The sequence below is a fragment of the Lissotriton vulgaris genome, chromosome 10 (assembly GCF_964263255.1).
Source record: "Lissotriton vulgaris chromosome 10, aLisVul1.2, whole genome shotgun sequence".
NCBI classification, from domain to species: Eukaryota; Metazoa; Chordata; class Amphibia; order Caudata; family Salamandridae; genus Lissotriton; species Lissotriton vulgaris.
Window position 1 is genome coordinate 424,799,336 of NC_141698.1, and position 21,995 is coordinate 424,821,330.

Genomic DNA, 21,995 nt, shown 5'->3' on the forward strand with positions numbered 1-21,995 from the left:
TCACCGAGTTCCACAAGCACACATCAAGCAAGATGTAGTCAATTCTTGATGTGTGATTGGGATTATTATAGGTATGGGCCCCCCCTTATCTGACTCAGACCTCCCATTAAGAGCCCTCAAGTTAAACTCCATACTGATGGTGTACACCTGCAGGGCCACCTCAGTCCACCTCTTTATGGGGGCTATTTCTAGAGCGGGAATTCCCCTCCTAGCGTCCTCCTCGTCCTGGTCCTGGGAGACATCCGAGTCTAAAGGCTCGAATGTACAATTAATGTCACCGGCAACCACGGTGCAAGCCTTATATGGGGTGATCTTAAAAGACCCTCCAAAAGGGCAATTGTAGGGGACTGCCTTCCCCCCTTGGTGCCTCGTGCATAAATGTTATAGATATTTAGAATGGCACAACCCCTGGAGTCCTTCAAGGTAATATTTAGGAGGTCCGGACAACCAGTCTGATGCTCCACTATCCTACAATTCAATGAGGCAGCAACCCAGATAAGGAGGCCGCCAGAGGGGCGTCCCCTCCCTGATTCTGAGCAAACTGCTGGGATAGAGAAGGCAGAGTAACCCGCCCTATAAATGGGATCCATGCTCCAGGTCTCCTGAAAAATGCATATGGAGTGCTCGTCCACCAGTGCATTCCAGTCGGCAATGTCAACGTCCTTGTAATTCCAGCTACGTTCCAGCTGAGAACCTTAAAGACTGGGTCCGTCACAGCTGGGACGCTACCGGACACAAGGTTGTGACGAGGGGACACCTCCTGTAAGTCCACCGGTGTTCCAGTTATGTCTAAGGTCTCAATCATTCCCGGTGCGTCTAATAATGTAGAATGGATTTCAGTTGGGGGCGGGGATAAGGGCTGCATCATGGGAGGGGGCAAAAACTCTCTCAACTCCCCTACCATAGTCCCACCTCCACCCTCGAGTCAGTGTCCCCTGAAGCCCCAGATCATCTCCGGCCATCCGGCTTGGAGATAGAAGAGGGGCGCCACAGGATGTCGCGGAGCTCCCCAAAGGCCCGCGCAAGTTTCCACATTAACAGGCCTAAGAGGATTGCCAGCAGGCCTAGGGTAGAAATAAGTCAAATCCACTGCTCTGACACCAGGACCATCCACCTCATGTTTTTGGCCACAGACTATCTCTGCCACTCTGCTATCCTGGAAATTAATAATAATACAGTCACCCTCCAACCGCTTTTTGCCCTGGCCCACCCAACCAACCCTTCGAACACCAAGAATTAATCCATCCATACCTATTGGGAGTGGTTTGTTTGCTTTTAACCAATCGAGACACTTGTTTTTTAGACCCTGATGAGTCTCAGGCTGGTTTACCTTCAATGGTGGGACATTAACAAGGGCTACTACATAGGGATGGCAATCAGGGGGGAGGTTCCTGGGGGAATCCGAATGGTAACCTTTGGGGGAACTATTGCGGCGGCATTAGGTGCCAAGTTGGAACTGGGAACCTTAGCTGACGCTGCTGTCCCAGCCCCCTTGGTATTAGGATTCGGCTGAGCAGATTGACTACTCTTAACCAACCCCACGGCAGCCGATGTTTTTACTTGAGATGGTATATTGGACTGGTTTTTAGAGACCATAGGGGGCTTTGGTTTTGTGTGAGAAGTACGAGGGGCAGGGCCTGGCTTAGGAGGGGGAGGGACCAGGGGGACTAAGGGAGAATCCCTGTTGAGTTACCTCGGGAATAAGGGTTGGACTCGGAGCGGCCTGCACTTGGACAGGATTTAGAGGCAGTCCTTTTCCCGTGTTCCTACCCACTGGATCCTCACTCGCTCTAGACTGGTGTTTAATAAGAGTCTTAAGTGAGAAAAAATTATCCAGGGTGGATTGTTCGAATTTGTCTACTCTCGCCCCCAAACCCTTAAGTTGGTCAATCACCGGGACAATTAGAGTTTTAATCAGGCCCATAATTGGTTTAAGGGAATCAGATTCAAGGGTGACGGCTGTACTATCGTGGGGTTTAGAAAGTGCTCTAGGCATGTCAGAGGATGTTCCCGCACCCGGAGACTCCCCTACCCTCCCATTGTGAGTTGGAGCTAAGACATTTTCTACTTTTGACCCAAATCCCATTAGCCCCTGCTTTTTTGGGCGCTCATAAAGTGCGGTGTGACTACCTTTGCGGGAGCTCATGACCCTTTTCCTTTTCGCCTGTTTGGAAGTGCCTTGGGGCTGGCTGGGCGGTAACGGCTCCGTAACGGGAGCCTGATGTAACAAAGGGGAGGTCTGCCCAATAGCGGGACGCGATGGGATTTGAGAAATCGTGACCTCCCCTGTCTCAGTGCCAGCCACCACAGGCAATAGATCGGCAAGATTCTCTAGTCTATCTATGCTTGCTCCTATAGCCGACAACCGTGGCTGAACAGTGGCGTCTATGGGGTCAGCTGATGGGGCCCTTTCCGACATTGGAGTCAAGGCCTGAGCCGCAGCACCAAGGGAGGAGCGTCTGGAAGGTAAGTAGACCTCGGAGAGGCGACGCTCGGTCATCACGATCTCCTTCTCGATGACTGCAGCTACTCTGGTAATAAAACGGTCCATAGTTCCTATTGTGGATTTCCCAGCTGCTCCTCCCTCAGACCTTAGCAGTTTCCCAGAGCGGGTAGACATCGTAGGGTATACTCCCTCTTCCACAGTCACACACCCTACCCGAAGCGTAGGCAAGATGTTAAGGACGTGGCCCAGCCCAGCCTCTGTCAGCCCCTGACGGCCAAAGACGGTCCCGCCCTTGTCCCGGGCTTCTCCCGGCGCCGCCCGTGCGCGTCCCGCGAGGCGGAAGTTCGGGCTGGTTTTTAAATCGCCACCTGGCGCAAAGGGGGCGTGTCCACGATGGTTGTGCAGGGGCTGCTGGACCAGGTAGTCTCCCCGCACAGAGGCCGCGCCTTAGATGTTGACAGGCAGTGGCGGCGGGGGAGACAGCAGGAAACACCATGTACACCAAACAGTGGGGCAGAGTGAAGCAAATATGGCAACCCTGGACACCAGCAGGCAGGTGAAGTGCGTCCCTCCTCCGTGGGCGCCGCCAAGAAGGTCTCCCCTCGGAAAGAAAAGTGACAACATTCCATGAGTCTTCAAAAGGCACAGCTTTGACACCTGATTTTGTAGATGAATTGCGCACTAGACATTTAAATAAGCTGAAAAACGTAATAATTTCTTCCTTTTCTGCCTGCGGTGATAGGCTTAGTAAATTAGAAAATGCCCTTGCTAAGCTTGATGTTATCCCCCACTACATAGATTTGACTTCTGTAAGGGGCCAATGCTTCATTGTAAATCGGACCCCATCTTTGCAGGGTCCTACAATTCTGAAGGCCGGTGGACCTTTGCTCATCCAGCAGATTCAATACATGTTGACCCCGGACCTAAAACATCTATTGCTCACAACACTGGGCTTCGAATAGTTGGTGGGGCGGATACACATGCTTTTTCAAAGCATCTTTGGGCTCTAAAACCTCCTGAAGGAGTCAATGATGGTGGGAGGTCTATTAATGTAGTCGCAAGAAGTGGAGATCAAGTTCCGATGGTTATAAACTTGCCAATGTGACCCCCCCCCCAAATCTGTGGAACTGAACATTATTTGCAGCTTAAAAACTACGTTGTCCATTAGTTTGAGGGTCGACTTGGCATCAATTTGAATTTAACAGTGTTAATCTAGTGCGAAGAGTCAACTGGCTAGAAATGCCAGTAAAAACTGGGGACGGAGATTGTATCATTGTGAATTTTAACAATCTCTGCATAGCTGGTCCTTTGTTTTCGAAAATATCCAATTTATGTGCACCTTGTCCAGGTGTTTAATCACTTCCCTTGGTTTTTTTCTACAAGCCTCCTGCTATTCTTATTAATTTCTTAGCGTCTCACAAATTGCTTTATCTATTCACTCTGAAGTACCAGTCAACGATTTTACCCCTAGCATCCTTACCAGTAACAGATTTGGACCCAGAGTTCCTTTAATGACAATGACTGAGTATTACACAACATTTATACCAATGACAGTGCTGTCATCATCAGGCGACCCTGAAATTCATCTGAGCAGGACTCCTTTAATACAATATGTTGGACTGTAGCAGGGGTAGCTAGAAATAAAGATGATACTAGGTGGATTTTGTTTCTGCAACAACAATGTGATCCTGCATTCAAAAAGCTTGGAAGATAAGCAACAGTTTGTTTTTGGAGGGCTATGATCAATGATACTCACAATGCAGCCCTTCTGACCTTTACATGAGGCCCCCTGAGCGGCAGCAGAAGCTTTAGACTACGGTTTACTCCACTCAGAACTAACATTAAACAAAAGTTTAATAAACAGCAAGTACTTATTTAAAAATTAATTTCAGTTAAACAAAAGGAAGTAACTAGGGCCTTAACTTTAGGAATGCCTTCATTTTCAAAGAGAGCAAACTTGTAAATATGATAGTCTTTTCAAAATTCCAAAAGGGTATGTCATTAATCCGTAGAACCATTTCACCTTAGTAAATCAGATTATAGCAGTGCATTCAAATGTATTTTTTTTTTAAGTGATGGTTTTCAAACATGAATTTATATACATTCATGCTCCCCCTTCCCCCACCCCGACAACAATACCATTAGTGATTACATCCAAACACAGGATACGGTTTTGCACAGCATGCATCCTAAAGTCATATATTTCGAGGTCCTCTTATATGTGATAATAAAAAAAAAAGGGAAATTGAAATAAAACAATTGCCCAGGATCACACAATTTGGTCAAGTGGGCATCACAGGTTTTTTGGTTTCACATAGTGTAATTGAGTTCAGCCACTAGATCAGGGGTCTCCAAACCGGTCCTGGAGGGCCGGATCCATGCCAGATTTTCGGGATATCCCTATTGAGAAACATGTAGTTATTTTAAAAATCTGGCATGGATCCGGCCCTCCAAGACCGGTTTGGGGACCCCTGCACTAGATGTACATGCTTCGCATCCTCTACACCCACTTTACGGCCCCTTCGGCCTCCGCTGGCTCAGTGCGGCCCTCGGTCACACCATAGATCAAACATTTTGGACCCTGGGAAAATGTTTGCAAGTACCCATGGCTATAATTGTGTGTTTTGCCCCAGCAGTAGGTTCACGCTCAGGTAGTGCTAAGGAGGGGCTCCTAATGATAATTTCTTTGAGTTTAGATTGTAGCCTCAAACAACTGGACAGGAGTTCTCCCAATTTACTTGCAATTTGTCTTTCTTTTCGGAATCTCAGTAGCATTTTGCATATGAATATTTATAATGCTTATCCCCAACTCAGTTGGGGATTGTCAGTGCTTTTCATTTAAGAGGATTGTTGGAAAAACATTCCTGCTCAATAAAGGGAAATGTTTTTGTAGTGTTACTCTGTAATACACAACTATGTAACACCTGCCCTGTTCAAGAGGCCTGTAACTGGTCACCTTTCCCAGTTGCACAACATTTTAGACATTCTGCTCAGGGTGAATTGCTAAATACCATACTGAGTAACTTTAATTTGGTCCTTATGGAGTCAATTAGTGCAGATAAGAATCCCACCCAGACTGTGCCTACTTTTTCCGGGAGAGGTTGTTTTCCCACAATCGAATTGGTCTTTGTCTCTTCTGGCCTAGCACCTTCTCTCTTGAATTCCGAGGTGTTCCGGGATTCCAGAAGCGATCATAATCCTGGGTGGTTGATTCTACACCCAACAGTCACACTTTTTGCTGAAGGAATCACCAAAGATCAGGGCTACAGAATTCTTGGGGACAATGCATATTCCCAGTCAATTTTATTATGAATTGTTCAGTGATTGTTCCAGGCAGTTTTAAACTTGCCTGAATGATGGAGCCCAGGATGAACATATTCAGAAATCTTTTGTTGGCATCTGCAACAAGGTGAGGCTCATTCTTACTGCCACCAGTTTCAGTGCCCCAGTTCCATGGAGATGGCTTGATCACATTTGCACCCTTTCACGGAAAAAGCTTTTGAAAGCCTTAAAGGAAAAGCCCAGGGACAAAGACAGAGTTATCTCCTACCTGCGACATTATAATTTAGCCATAAAAAAAAAAAAACATCTGAGCTGATGGAGGAGGCCTGAGAAGACTTTATGGCCTCTTATTCAAATATGGATGGCTCTAAATTTTCCGAAATATTTAATCGCCTCATTTGTGTGTGGGCGTTTTATATCACAACACATTACCCCAGAATCTTGATTTTAGCATTTTGTTGCCATTTATGGTGCCCCCTATTACAACAGCTCCCTCGATAGTCGTTCAACTAGCTATTTTTTTGCTTGACCCTTTTATTAACTTTTAGGTGGGTGGAGGTGAGGGACGCCATCATAGACTTGCCCAAGAGGAAAGCCCCTGGTCCGGACTCAGTTCCACCCGACTTATTCAAGTCCAATGGTGACCTATGGGCGCAGCTCTTAACACTTTACATTAACACCACCAACCAACATCGAATTCCATCTTCACGGTCTAATTCTATAACTGTCTCATTCTTTAAAAAGGGTCACAAAGATGACCCACGTTGCTATCGCCCTATATCCTTGACTGACTCTACGGTGAAGGTGATAGGATGATTGCAATTGAACAGACTGATCACATGAGTTAATGATCACCATGTCATGACTGATGTCCAATATGGTTTTCAACCCAGGAAGGGCATGGTGGACCAATGTTTGAATCTTGATCTGCTCATAACTAAATAGCTCAGCCTTTGACAGGGTAAACAGGACAAAGCTTTAGAACATTTTGTTAGTGATGGAAATTGACAAATCCATAAGCTGGTCGTGCTTTTCACAGGATGCTGTTCTCGAAACAGAGAGGGGGGACCACAATGCCTTAATCGTAGTAGCGCTCAGGGTCAAAAAGCCTGTTAAGTCTATTCTGCCTACGCAGCCATCCAATGATGGTCTAAGGCTTATTTGGTATCTGAAGGAACCAGGTTACACCCTCGGCTCCCTTTTGATGAAGCGCTGGATATATTTTTGATCTGTGTGGCTAATATGGGTGGTGAAGTTATGTTAGCCCACTATGAATTGTTACGTTCATGTATTAAGAGTAGTTTGTTGAAGCCTATTCGGTGTGCCCAAGATGTTTCGATAAACATTGTTCTTCAGCGAATCGCTGGCTAAGGAAGTCCCTGTCCGCCAAACCTAGAGACCCATCACTGTGTGTGCAGCTTGCCAGAATTATGAACATACCTTACAGACAAGGAGCGTGGAACTGAACAAAAAGGATTAGGAACTCCTAGAAAACGTTGCAACATCCAAGAATAGCAAGGTGGTCTGGAACATGGTCAAAAAGAAATCAGGCAATGGGATGCCCAGCACAACTCTTGAGTTGGAATGTTCCAGGTTAGACATTTTATAGCTATTTATCAACTAATGGAAGTGGAGAATCAAGGAGAGTCATTTTGGTATGAACTGAATACATCACCTTACCGGTCCATCACTTTAATCGGAAGAGGTGGAGGCCACAAGGCAAAGCCAAGGTGTTAAAGCCCCAGAGCCGGATTTTGGTCCCTATTTACAAATACATTCAATAATTTGTTGTGTAATAGGATCCCGTGCTCGTGGGCTCTCGTAAATATTGTTCCCATCTTCAAAAAGGGGATTGCATGTCCCCTAAATGCTATCACCCTATTTCCCAGCACAGTTAGGATCTTGGGAAGGGTAGTTTTCAACCGTCTGAGGCTTTGAGTGAATCAAAATAACATTTGGAGTGGTTATCAATACAGGTTCCAACCTGGGCTGAGTACTGTGGAGCAGTGCCTGAACTTGTATTTGATTATTGGCACGTATGCTATCGCCAGACAATGCCTACTGTACCTGGCCTTTGCAGACCTCTTGACAGATTTCAACTGCGTAAATCACACTACACTTTGGCTGCTGTGGCTAGATCTGGAAGTTGAGGTTGCACTGGTGAACATTTTTCATATTCTGCATGCGAACCTAGCCACTAACGTCCATTTGGCTTATCAGGAGAATTGTATGGTCCTTTCCCATTAGCTAGAGGAGTGTGTCTGGGTTATATTCTGGCCCTGTTGTTGTTGATCATCTATAGAGCCGTTTTTTGGTCTGTACGACAAGCAATGTCCCGAACAAAGGGAATGTGCAAGCACCATCGCTACTCTATGCAGATGGCACTGTACTTACAGCATGGACCCCGAGAGCGCTTAGTATGTTGGTGGAGTCGTCTGTGACCTTTATGAGCAAACTAAATTTAGGCACAAATTTTGTGACGAATCACATCATGGTGTGTCAACCAGAAAGGAGAAACATTCTTAAACAATTGCTTAACAGTCAAACCCTGAGCAGTGGCAACAGCTTTACTTACCTAGGAGTTGTTTTTGACTCCTCAGGTTCCAGGCAGTCCCAGATCCAACATTTATGCCTGCAGGTCGGCACAACCATTTTTTTTATCTCCCTCAGATTGTAGGCTGAGGGACCATCTCTCCTCATATGAACATATATACATCTCAGTGTGTTCCATCAGATTGGTATGGGGCAGAGATCTGGGGGTATAGCAATACTCTCCCTTTAAAGACAGAGGAAAATCATATATATAGAATGCTCCTTTGTCTTCCCCCTACTAGCCTTCACTTTGTTATTCAGAAAGAGTTAAGCTTACAGTACATCTCAGTGCAAGTGAAGCTGGCCCCGTTTTTATTGTGGATTATGATCTGGGCCAATAAGACAACTAGTCTGAACAGGGACATTGTACAGGACTGTCTCAAAATAGAGAAGGGTCTGTTGAGCCCCTGGTTGGGTATGTCCAAAGTAACCTAAAAGATTTAGGTTTTTCCGACACGTTTGAATCACCTTCCACCCTTACCAAAGACACCAAGTACATGGTTAAAGTTTGATTTTAGGAACTTAGCCAGTAGCAGAGACTACACACTGAATGTAACAAACGCCCCACCAGAGATTACATTACTATCTCAGCACTTGATGAGCCTGTACTGTACCTAACCTTTGAACTTACACACTGGGAAAGATCTCTTTTCTTCCGCATCAGAGCAGGTACAGTGTGGTGGCTTTTATTTTTTTGGACGAACAAATTGTCTCTGGTAGTACTGCAATAGCATAACTTCGTGAATCCCCGATGCATTTTATGCTATTTTGTTCATTATACAGATCCTTTTTTCTACTTGGTTTAAAGTTTATTTTAAAGTATTTAAAGTGCAAAAGTGCAGGGACGTATTACGCTGCTTGCAGCTTTAAGGTAACACCCGATATTTGTTTCAGAGATGTTCCTTCCTTAAAGCGGCAGTAAGACCATTGAAAACTATGGCAGGGTGACCTAGTCGTAGTTTTTGTTCATGGTACCTTAGGCCTTTGTTACCTTTCAAGATAAGGGAACGTTAAGGTTGCTAGGATTAGACTCCGAGGTGCGAAATGTAGTTACACATCTCAGGATGTCCACAGCTCTTAACTTATAGCATCACAGAAGATCCTGCGAGGTTTCTGATGTCTGTATAGTTGTAATTCTGTAGTGTATCCTACACAAATATCACTTAGTAATGAATGCTTTAGCTTACAAAACCATGCACCATCACACCCTGGAGTGTCGTCTTGCTGCTTCTACTGTCGTTTGATCTATTGTACACACTTTATTCTGAGAATCTGTTCCTGTGTGCCACCGTCGCTGAATTATAAGTATTGCTCCACTGCTGTCTGTATGCACTTTATTTCGATAATTTGTTTTAAACCCTAAACGCTAGTGTTAAGGCATTTTGTCTATGTGATATATTGTCTCTCTTCATTCGATTTTAGAACAAATCATAAAAGATGAACCTACACATGGACCTCACTGCTTCGGTTCATTATGAGCCCTTAGGGAGAGTACACAATGATGTTTGCTCTGAAAATGAGTGTTAGACAGTGCAGCATGTTAGCTTCCTTTTTGTTAGCTTTGTATGTTAATAACCTGGACAAGGATTTACCAATGGCAGGGAGCACTAGCCTTGGTGAGTGGTCAGGCAGTGCCTGTATTACTTTATGTCGACAATGATGTCCTGGTTTCTAAAACGGTCTTAGACCTGGACAGCTTTGTGGATTTTTTAGACAGCCTTGACCTCAACACCAATATTACCAAATCTAAAAATACTAAGTGCAGATCCCACTGTATTCAAGGTAGCAGGCTCAGTAAAGTGAAGAGGTTTCCCTATCTTGGGATTCTTTCTGATTGCTTTGTTAGTTGGCCCCCTTTGGTTAGCGCCAGAAGTGATTCCTTTGCTAGAAGCATTGCCTCACTTTTCGAATTTGCTTCAAGAATAGAGTATAGATGCGTTGTCGCTGTGCTCAATATTTATCAGGTCAAGTGTTTGGGCATAGCCTCGTATGGCAGTGAGATTTGGGGATATACAAATCTGGTGCAACTACAAACAGAATACGCTTCTAAAGCATCTGCTTTTTCTGCCCTCTAGCATGTCTACTAGTAACATTCATGAAGAATTAGCAATTGTATTATTCTCGAAATTAATTCAACTTTCTCACTTGACTTTGTAGGTGTTCGTTTTGGCTCAAGAATGAACTCCAGTTTAACAGATTAATCATTAAAGACGGTTTAAGTCTCAGCTATGCCAATAAAATCCAGTGGCTTAACTATGTCAAGAACTGCTTTCACAAACTAGGACGACCTGCGCAGTTTTATAATGCAGAATCATTGACAAGAAAGCCTATTTGACGTTCAGGAAGGACGAAAGGGAATCTAGAACCTTGGCCTTTACTCGGTCAAACCGATTGGGAACGGATGTCCGAATCGGTCATCATACTCGCTCGTTTGGAAACTGTCTCCATTGGGCTGTATGATTCGGCTCTGAATGACTCGGGCTGCCTGAATCCCGTTCAGAACCATTTCGGACAACTCGGACATTTTCCTTGCACTATACTCGGTCGTCCAGAAAGGTGACCAATTCGGTCGGGAACAGAGGCACTGAATTGGATTCACAAAATCTGTATCCCGTTCGGAGCCTTTCATGACGATATCGTAATAGGCCCCTAAGTAGTAAAGTTACTTGGGTGAGAATCTTCCCAAAGAGAAGATAGGAGAGGTGGAGATTTCTACTTGTAGGTTTGTGGACTGCATTTTGTAGTAATCAATAAATTTGCAGTGCTACTTTATGTATTCCAAAAACCAGTTGTGAATCAGACACCAAGCAAGAGTTTATCTATTCACCGAAATATATGGCAACATTTTGAGCAAAGTTAAGGGAAAAAAGTAAAACCCACAAATCACTTTGGTGACAAAGTTCCAAGACCCCCCCAAAAAATCAATCTTGAAAAGCTTTAGTACTTCACAATACATGCCTTCTGTTTTTTTAGTTCCTAATACCACTCATTCCAAACACAATTGTGGATAAAATGAACTCAAAATGCGATCTATTGGGGTTTTAATTCATGATCAGACCATGTAGAACATGCTGACTATTGTAATTTTACTTATCGTAAATTGTTTACTTTTTGGTAAAGGAGGTGCTACTTCGAGCCTACCAGATGATGGGTACAGAGAGACATCGACAACCCCGCCTCCCCCAAAAAAGAGCAGGAATGCAGGACATGCAGGACATGCAGGACATGCAGGACACACACACACACACACACACACACACACACACACACACACACACACACACACACACACACACACACACACACACACACACACACACACACACACACACACACACACACACACACACACACACACACACACACACACACACACACACACACACACACACACACACACACACACACACACACACACACACACACACACACACACACACACACACACACACACACACACACACACACACACACACACACACACACACACACACACACACACACACACACACACACACACACACACACACACACACACACACACACACACACACACACACACACACACACACACACACACACACACACACACACACACACACACACACACACACACACACACACACACACACACACACACACACACACACACACACACACACACACACACACACACACACACACACACACACACACACACACACACACACACACACACACACACACACACACACACACACACACACACACACACACACACACACACACACACACACACACACACACACACACACACACACACACACACACACACACACACACACACACACACACACACACACACACACACACACACACACACACACACACACACACACACACACACACACACACACACACACACACACACACACACACACACACACACACACACACACACACACACACACACACACACACACACACACACACACACACACACACACACACACACACACACACACACACACACACACACACACACACACACACACACACACACACACACACACACACACACACACACACACACACACACACACACACACACACACACACACACACACACACACACACACACACACACACACACACACACACACACACACACACACACACACACACACACACACACACACACACACACACACACACACACACACACACACACACACACACACACACACACACACACACACACACACACACACACACACACACACACACACACACACACACACACACACACACACACACACACACACACACACACACACACACACACACACACACACACACACACACACACACACACACACACACACACACACACACACACACACACACACACACACACACACACACACACACACACACACACACACACACACACACACACACACACACACACACACACACACACACACACACACACACACACACACACACACACACACACACACACACACACACACACACACACACACACACACACACACACACACACACACACACACACACACACACACACACACACACACACACACACACACACACACACACACACACACACACACACACACACACACACACACACACACACACACACACACACACACACACACACACACACACACACACACACACACACACACACACACACACACACACACACACACACACACACACACACACACACACACACACACACACACACACACACACACACACACACACACACACACACACACACACACACACACACACACACACACACACACACACACACACACACACACACACACACACACACACACACACACACACACACACACACACACACACACACACACACACACACACACACACACACACACACACACACACACACACACACACACACACACACACACACACACACACACACACACACACACACACACACACACACACACACACACACACACACACACACGTTCCTTTATGCCAAAACGATGGAGTATGCATCATCCCTCCACACATTCACACCACATACAAGTGCAAACTATTATAAGGTTGAGACCAGCTTAGTAGGGTAGATACCGGCAGTAGTCTGACTTAATCTTGTTAATTCCTCGAAATATCTACTCTTTTTTTTAAATCCTCTCTTTAATGTAACATCAAAAACTCACTCAATCTTATGCAGATGAAGGCAGCGCCAAATGAAGAGGTGCAGAACTGCATGAATTCATAGTTCTGATAGAAGTCGCTGATGGATTGCCCAAGGCAATAGTTGGGTAGGACCAGAAACACCTTATCCAGAGTCTTTGATAGGTCAACCAATCCCAGCTCTGCAAGATAAACATATAACAAATTTAACATCAAGCTCAGGCACTGGAGATGCTAGGGTAGGATAGAGTACACTCGAAAGCAAGAAACTAAGTAACCTTGCTAGGGCATAAAAAGAACAAGTAATTTACTAGTAGCAATAGTTTACTGGTATAGGTATTGTTTATAAAACAGTGGGCTATTGGAACATAGGGTTACATCTTCATACCTAAAATAATTCCATAGCTACAAAGGCTTGTTAGTATGAGGCGGAAAGGAGATACATTATTCCTAAAGCATGTTAACTACACCACCTTGGCAAGTGGAAAAAAACAAGAAATTTGCGTCTGTGATGAAAGACTACATGTCTTTAAATTCTAATATTCTAAGGCTTTACTTTGAATCACTTGAGCTGATGTGCATGTACTGATTTTATTTCAAGGGTTTTAAAGAGGAAGTGCATGTTCAAGCAAGGGAAAAGATTTAAATGCAATGTAGTATTGAGTATGGTAAACAAAAGCCTTCATAAAAGTGTCTATAAGAGTAGAAAAGCTATGTCTGAATGGTGCATAAATATGGAGCACGTGGAAGTCTAAAGGAACACAACCTTAAACAAACCAGTGGCTCCTGACATCCAGCTCTAGATGCTTAGATCCCAAATCTCTGAGCATGCTACCTCCTTGGCTATTGCTCTTTTTTCAAAGCACACTCTACCCATCACCATAATCTGAGAATAAATGACAAGAAATGTCTTCATCTTTACTTATTTTAAGAGATCTATAGGTCGTGCTCAGGCAGATTTTTTATGAGGATACCATTATCTAGTTAAAGCACATTAAAGCCATGCTGTTGAATGCTTCCTATACTCTGACCCTACAATATAGCAAGCTACAGCCGATATGTGATTAAATACACAATTTAAAAGGAATATGTTACTTATCATGTAACCAACTGTTTGTAGATAGCTGTACTATAGATTCACATAATCTGCATACTGCTGCCATCTGGAGTTGGAAACGGATGTCTACAACTTGTTTTTGTTCGAAGAACTTTTTCTCACGCGGTATCTTGTGCCACTTCACTTAGCTTACTAGGAAAAAAGCCCCATGTCAGCTTGTTTTTCCTTAGCCGGTGAGTAATGGTTAAGGAGTATGGTGAAGAAACACAAAATATATCTTTAGTGAATTGTGAAATGTTCAGCAAAACCAATATTTAAGATTAATCTACTCACTTCTGGGGAGGAAGAAGAGAGCGCATGTGAATCTACAGTGCTACAAGCTACGAAGGAAAAAGGTTACTTACTGTAACTGTAGTTCTCCAGTGTTGGCAGGCTACAGCTACAGCACTCATTTAATTAACGATTCCCTTCAGAGGCTTCCATACATCAGACTTTCAAACACAAGTTTTTATAATAAATTACTAGGTATAAATGGTGAGCCTCTTGAGGGGGGTGGATCCCATGTGAATCTATGATAGATGTCAGTGTTGGAGAACTACAGGTACAGGTAAGTAACTTTTTTCTTCTCCACTATTGATCTTTCATAGAGTCACATGCTTAAATCAGAATAGTAAGCAGTTAATAAGGCAAACAACAATATTTTCTAGATACACTGTAAAGTTTATGGTAGTCGGATATAAAATAGTATTAACTTTTCTATATGGCTCACCTTGCTAGAACAGATGCTTTAAAACTGCTTGGTCCACAGCTGCATAATTTTGTACCATTGAATCCAAACAGTAATGATGGGTGATTGTGTGCCTATTTTTTCAAGTTGCTGCTCTACAGATGTATTGTATACACACACCAGCAAAAAGAGCCATCGACGTAGACATACTGGTCGAATAGGCCCTTACGAGAATTGCCGTATGCTATCAATAATTGTGTCTTTCTCCTCAAGGCGCTGTTTTAGTAGATCTAGAATTGTATGCATTGTTTAACATCTAGAGCAGTGGTGTCAAACACAAGGCCCGCGGGCCGAATCCGGGCCGCCAGACCTCGTCATGTGGCCCGTGTAGCCGCCGCTGGTCGCCAGCCTTCACCTTTTATTCTCGCTTTTTTTTTATTGAGACATGAAAGCCGCCTCTTCAGCGCATGCGCGGCAGCCTACAAGCCAGAGAACGTCTGCCCTCTAGCGTTATTGACACAAGAAAGCCGCCTCTTCAGCGCATGCGCGGCAGCCTACAAGCCAGAGAACGTCTGCCCTCTAGCGTTATTGACACAAGAAAGCCGCCTCTTCAGCACATGCGTCTGCCCTCTAGCAGCGCCGGCCGTTCTACACAGGAAACCTCCACTTTACATGCATTCAGGAAACCTCCACTTGTTGAGCGCATGCCATCCTGTGATCTGTGACAGATCCAATGGCTGCCTGAACCCTTCTCTCCTGTACTGTAAGTACACATATGATGTATGTGGGGGGGGGTTCTGCTTATATTCTGCTTAAAAGTCTGAGCGGTAAACTTTGGATATACTGACCACTTCCGTGTCACTTTACAGTGGTGCAAGGACCATAAACTACAATCAAAATAACCGAAAAATGTCCAAGAAAAGAAAAGTTGATGCAGAGGGAAGGCAATTTCAGGAGAGATGGGAAAGTGAATACATGTTTGTGATTAATGGAGACAAGCCGGTATGTCTTATTTGCTATGAGGCAGTGGCAGTGATGAAGGAATACAATTTACGCCGGCACTTTGAGACCAAACATGGAACCAAATTTGCTAACCTTAGCCACCAGGAAAAGCAACAAAAGGTCCAAGAATTAAAAGGTAGACTGCATTCTCAACGGAATATTTTTGCAAAAATGACAGCAAAAAATGATGCAGCAGTGAAAGCCAGCTATCTTGTGGCTGAAGAAATTGCGCGAGCTTCAAAGTGCTTTTCAGAAGGTGCATTTGTGAAGCAGTGTATGCCGAAGGTATGTGAACAGGTGTGCCCTGAGCAGAGACAGGCTTTTAACAATGTCAGCTTGTCAAGAAACACCATCACAGACCGAGTCAGGGACCTAGCCTGTAATCTTAAAACAAAGTTGGCTGAAGAGGCATGCAGTTATCTGGCATTTTCATTAGCTTTTTTCGCGACATTGAGACGTTTTGGGTGAAGATATGTGATAGCAGCTATCATGCTGTTCAACTAACCATGGTTGTAAATTTGACTCCGTGATTTATACTGGTCCGTTTTCGAGTGTTCTTATTTTGAACCCGACTGTAACTTACACACTACTATCCACTGAACAACATAATTTGTAACTAGCCTATTTTGCTGAGACGCCTACTCACCTCTGGGAAAGGTGCCACATACCGGAAGACTTCCCCCATTTCCACTACGTGCCGCATTCCTCACCCTGTCATACATTTCCACCTTGGATACTAAGCTTCATTTTAAAACTACGATTGGTTCTGCCCTGCTTTGATGCCGCGCACTCATCCCAGGTTGCCTTACTTATGCCTTGAAAAAGTCCTTGTGTAGGACGAAACACGTGTTGGTGATCTTTACTTATTGCTGGGAATATCTGTTTTTATGAAAATTGAAAGAATAAAGATTGAAGAAAACGAAATAAGTGGACTATATTTTTTTAACCCCCTGTGTTGACCAACACTCATTTGAATATTATTCTGTCATCAGTTTCCCTTTCTGTAAAACTCTATAACGAGTAGAGCTTGATATATTGGAGATAAGCAGGGCTTATAACTTATGCCCCAACTGTTAGAATGACTTGTCTACAGGAGTGCTGTTAATAGTTTCTCAAAACTTTGCTTGATTGTATGTGTATCACTTCTGTGTGCACTAACGGCACCTCGAGGTGGTAGGTGCCTTGAGTTTCTTTAGCACCCTTTTTTGATTACTTTTCCTATAAAACATATACTGTTTGATGTGTACTGAATTTGGAGACACCACAACTGTTCTGTAGAGTGTGTGCGGACGTTTCCCTTTTGGGAACACTACCACCTGTGTATTTTTTTGTGTATAGCTGTTGATGAAAGCACTGACAATACTAATACAGCTCATCTAGCTATTTTTGTAAGAGGTGTGAAGGAAGACTTGTCTGTCAGTGAGGAGCTCTTGGATGTGGTCGCCATGTACCGGCCCTTTGAGGGTGACCAAACTGCTGATGCGGCCCCCGATGAATTTGAGTTTGACACCCCTGATTTAAACAAACAGCACAGGTGCACCACAGATAAACTTAGACAAAGAATTTTATAAAATCCATGTCCACAAATATTATTCTAAGTTCTTCTTTTATTTCAATGAAGTTTTAAAACATGATCGAGATGATCAAAACACAGCCTATGCGTTTCGTCCTTATCAGAAGGACTTCTTCAGGGCGAAAGGAATCTGTTCTATTGTTGGCGTTGTAATATAGTCCACATGGCAAGCCGAATAAAAGGTGTAAAATACTTCTGTCATCAAACGTATTATGTTTGGGATTTAAACAGCGCCTTATCTAAAGTGAGAAACGGGTGGGTGTATGATAACTCCCAGTCTGAGGGATCCAAGGTTCCAGGTCAGGGTATCAAAAGAGTGATTGCACAATTGCAACAGCCGGCCAGAATCAGTTGGAGTATTCCTCTATCATCAGAGGAAGTTGGTACTGAGGGGTCTGGTTAGCACGCCTTAGTGCTCTGTCAATCAAAAATCAACATTTAGTAGCTGATAAGGGGGCAAAAAGTGGGGGTACAACTGCAACAACAGCCTGGTTTTCTACAAAGTGTAGGCAAATATTCCTGTCAATTCTATTGAAAAAACATTCCACCATGATTGTGGTTGATGGTACTAACTTCTGAAAAATTGGCACTTCCGGTTCTGGGCTATAGCGAAGAGGTTGAGATTCGGCTTTCACCATCTTGCAAAAACTTTGTTGAGATCATTTAGTTGAGCTTCCATTTGTGACAAGAATTTGTCACTCTGCTCAACGTATCTGCCCACTGATTGTGATTGCCAGGAACATGTTCTGCTACCAATTGAACTTGATGCTTCAATGCCCATTCCTAAATCCTTTGTGAATCTCAAGATAAGGGGCGATATCTTGTCACCATCTTGCTTTTTTATTTAGTGCATTGATGTAGTGTTGTCCATCTTTATCAGGACAGAAGACCTGGCTATTCTCAGTAAAAAGGCCTGAAGGTTTAATGCGATCACTCTTAATTCCGGCACAACGATGGGAAGAGCTTTTTTTTTTAGCCGTTTATTTTCCACTGATCTCCAGGTCCCGTAAATGAGCTCCGCATCTCTCTAAGGAATCGTCTGTTCTTATCACGTATTGTGGCATTTGGGCTAAGAACTTAGGTCCGGTTGATTCTTGCGTCCACCAAAGGAGAAGAGCTTTAATTTCTGAGGTGATATTTATCTTTTCATCAAAGGAACCTTCGGTTTGAAGTCATTGTTTGTCTAACTTCTAGAGACACATCATCTGCAGGTGGAAGAGAGTAGAGAGCAATCAATCGAATGCATGAGGGCATCATTCCCAGCAATGGTATCTAGATCCGCTCCCAGAAAGGTAATGTTTTGTGATGGATGAAGGGATGACTTTTGAGTGTTTGAAGTGAGGCCCAAATGGCTGAATATTTGTAAGCAGGCTTCGGTTGATTTTTGCGGCCCGAAAAGACGGAGTCTTTAACAGTCAGTCGTTTAAGTAAGGAAACACTTGGACCATTATCTTCCTCATCATCATTTGACTCTTCCATATCTAGCAGGTGACTTGGTGGTAAAGGTGAGACTTTACTTGGAAATGTATATTCAGGCATTAATGGCATAGGAATGCCCTTCTCTGAATTCAGGATCAATTTTTGCATTGTCACCGATGTTTTCTTAATTGCTAGTTAGCTCGCCGTCAAGGTGAATGTCATCAAAGAAGAAGAAATTGCTGTTGTTACGATCATTGGCTTCATTGTGGATATCGTCGTAGCTACCGTAGTTGACAGTAGAGTTATCAGTGTTCGCGGAGCTTTAGTAATGATGTCGATGAAGGTTTCGTCAAGGGTTTCAATGACTTTGATGATTTGCTCTTCGTCGACAATTCCATTGATTAATCAAAACCTTACTTGATGTAGTTGTAGGCTCAAACCTAGCGTTTGAGAAATTCTTCTTTTTGGGGTGCTCTGAAGATAGGCTTTGCTCTGCAAAAAGTTTGTGATGACTCTTTTTCTTAAGCCTTTCTAGGACGTTTGAGTTTTTTGATGTTTAGAGCAGGCACACAAGTAAAATAACATGTCAATGCCATTTTACTTATATGCCGCAGTGTGATGGCAGGGCTGAATCCTGCGATTGTACGCTTACAGCTGCCCCTGCAGTGTGTATATCGGGCTGGCTTGCCACGGCCAGCCTGACATGCACATTGTAAACCCAGCAATCCCCTGGCTGTGAAACAGCCAGGGGATTTCTGGCATAGGCCCCAGCTTCAAAATGAGCACTGGGCTAGCCTGCTCCCACCAATCCTGGATCTGCTCTCATGCTGAAAACAGCACGACAGCAGCTTCAGGATTGGTCACTGGCATTCCAGGGAGGAGGAATTAAGTCCTTCCATCTCCTGCTCGAGGACGCTGATCGGAAAGAGAAGTGCTGCACCCAGGAAAGCAGCATCTATGGAGAGTTTGGAGCTGTCGCGCCCTCCATATTTGTATAGTTCTAGCCTCCCCTGAAAATGAAACTCTTTTCTGAAGAAATTTGAGCAGAGCTCAATGAGACTCCCATCACACGACTGTTAGACCTGGCATCTTTTGGTGTGTTTCCCCTGTCTTTTTGCTTTCTGACCTCCAGTTTCTTTTTCTTGTTTAGTGTGTCTGTGCACTTTTTCACTGCTAGTAAAGTGCACTGAGAATGCCAGGGCCTGTAAATCAAATGCTGCTGGCGGGCCTGCAGCACTGGTTGTCCCACCCACACAAGCAGCCCTGAAAAGGGTAATCAGACCTGCCACTGCAGTGTCTACGTGCAGTTTGTAACTGCAATGTCGACCTGGCAAATGCACCCTCTTGCCAGGCCCTAATCTTCCCTTTTCTTACATGTAAGTCTCCTCTAAGGTAGGCCCAATGTACCTCTGTGAGCAGGGTGCTGTGTATATAAAAGGTAGGCCATGTACTGGTGTGTGTGACATGTCCTGGTAGTGAATTACAGAGTATTACCTTTTTCACCATGGAAAAGCTATCTGTCCCATAGGATAGAATGGGAGTTTACTTATAAAATCAAGTTTATCTTCCCATTGGGTCAAGATGGAGAAATGGAGTTTAGTATGCCTGAACTCAGAAAGTAGAAATGCAACTTTTAGTAAAGATGATTTTTATATTCTGTTTTTGAAAATACCACTCTTAGAAAATAGGTATTTTCTTGATTAGCCATCCTGTGTGCCTTTGCTGGGTTTGTGGATTGACTGTCCGACAGACATTGCGGGGAGGGGACGGGGTTGAGGTGTGTCCTACCTTTCCTGGATGAGTCAGGACTGGGCTGAATAAACCTGGGCTGCATTCAGCGTAGTGGGAGAAGATTTCCTTCCACCTGAATGGGCCTGGTCTGCTTTAGACAATGCTGGGAAGCTGAGCCAGTGAGGACAAAACTGGTTTGGACTAGGTACAGACACTCTATGCCTAAAAAAACAAAGAGAAACTGAGTATAAATATGGGGGCCCAAACCCCAGAACTTTAGAATTCGCTGGAAACAAGGAACCTGCCAGGAAGAAGAGCTGGATGAGCTGCCAGGAGGAGTGCTGCCCCTTTGCTGTGTTGTTGCTTTGTTGGGTTGGTCTGAAGTTGCTGCTACTACCTTGGTAAGTGAAAGGACTGGAATAAGCTTTATTTTCTTGTGCTGAGTATCTCCAAGGGCTTGAAGCAGAGCTTGCCTCCTGTTCTGAAATCTCAGGGACCGTAAAGCCTTCACTGACCTCTGGGAACCGCCTTTAGAACCGTCAATCAATCATTTGTAAAGTGCACTACATACCCGCCAGGGTCTCAAGGCGCTGGGGGGCGCTACTGATCGTACAGCCAGGTCTTGAGTATCCTCCTGAAGGTCAGCAGATCTTGATTCTGTCGTAGGCTCAGTGGGAGGGTGTTCCATGTCTTGGCGGCGGAGTGGGAGAAGGATCTCCCACTGGTGGTTGTTCTTCGGATGCGCGGGACGGTGGCGAGTGAGAGATCGGCGGAGCATAACTGGCGGTTGGGGATGTAGAAGGAGAGCCGTCCGTTAAGGTAGGCTGGGTCGGTCTTGTGGAGTGCTTTGTGTGTTTGGATGATGAGCTTGAAGGATATCCTTTTGTTGACGGGGAGCCATTGCAGGTTTCTCAAGTGGGGGGTGATGTGGCTGTGTCGGGGTACGTCGTGCCAAGGCGTTTTGGATGTGTTGTAGTCG

General features: G+C 44.5%; 1 protein-coding gene across 2 annotated transcripts in view; it reads right to left on the reverse strand.

Moving 5' to 3' along the window:
• ABCA3 (ATP binding cassette subfamily A member 3) overlaps positions 1–21,995 on the reverse strand; it is a 642,985-nt gene that overhangs the window by 60,661 nt on the left and 560,329 nt on the right. For both annotated transcript variants that reach the window (XM_086941282.1, XM_086941283.1), the window contains exon 23: positions 13,531–13,689. In XM_086941282.1, coding sequence (XP_086797408.1) covers positions 13,531–13,689 — 159 coding nt within the window. The remainder of the gene's footprint in view (positions 1–13,530; positions 13,690–21,995) is intronic.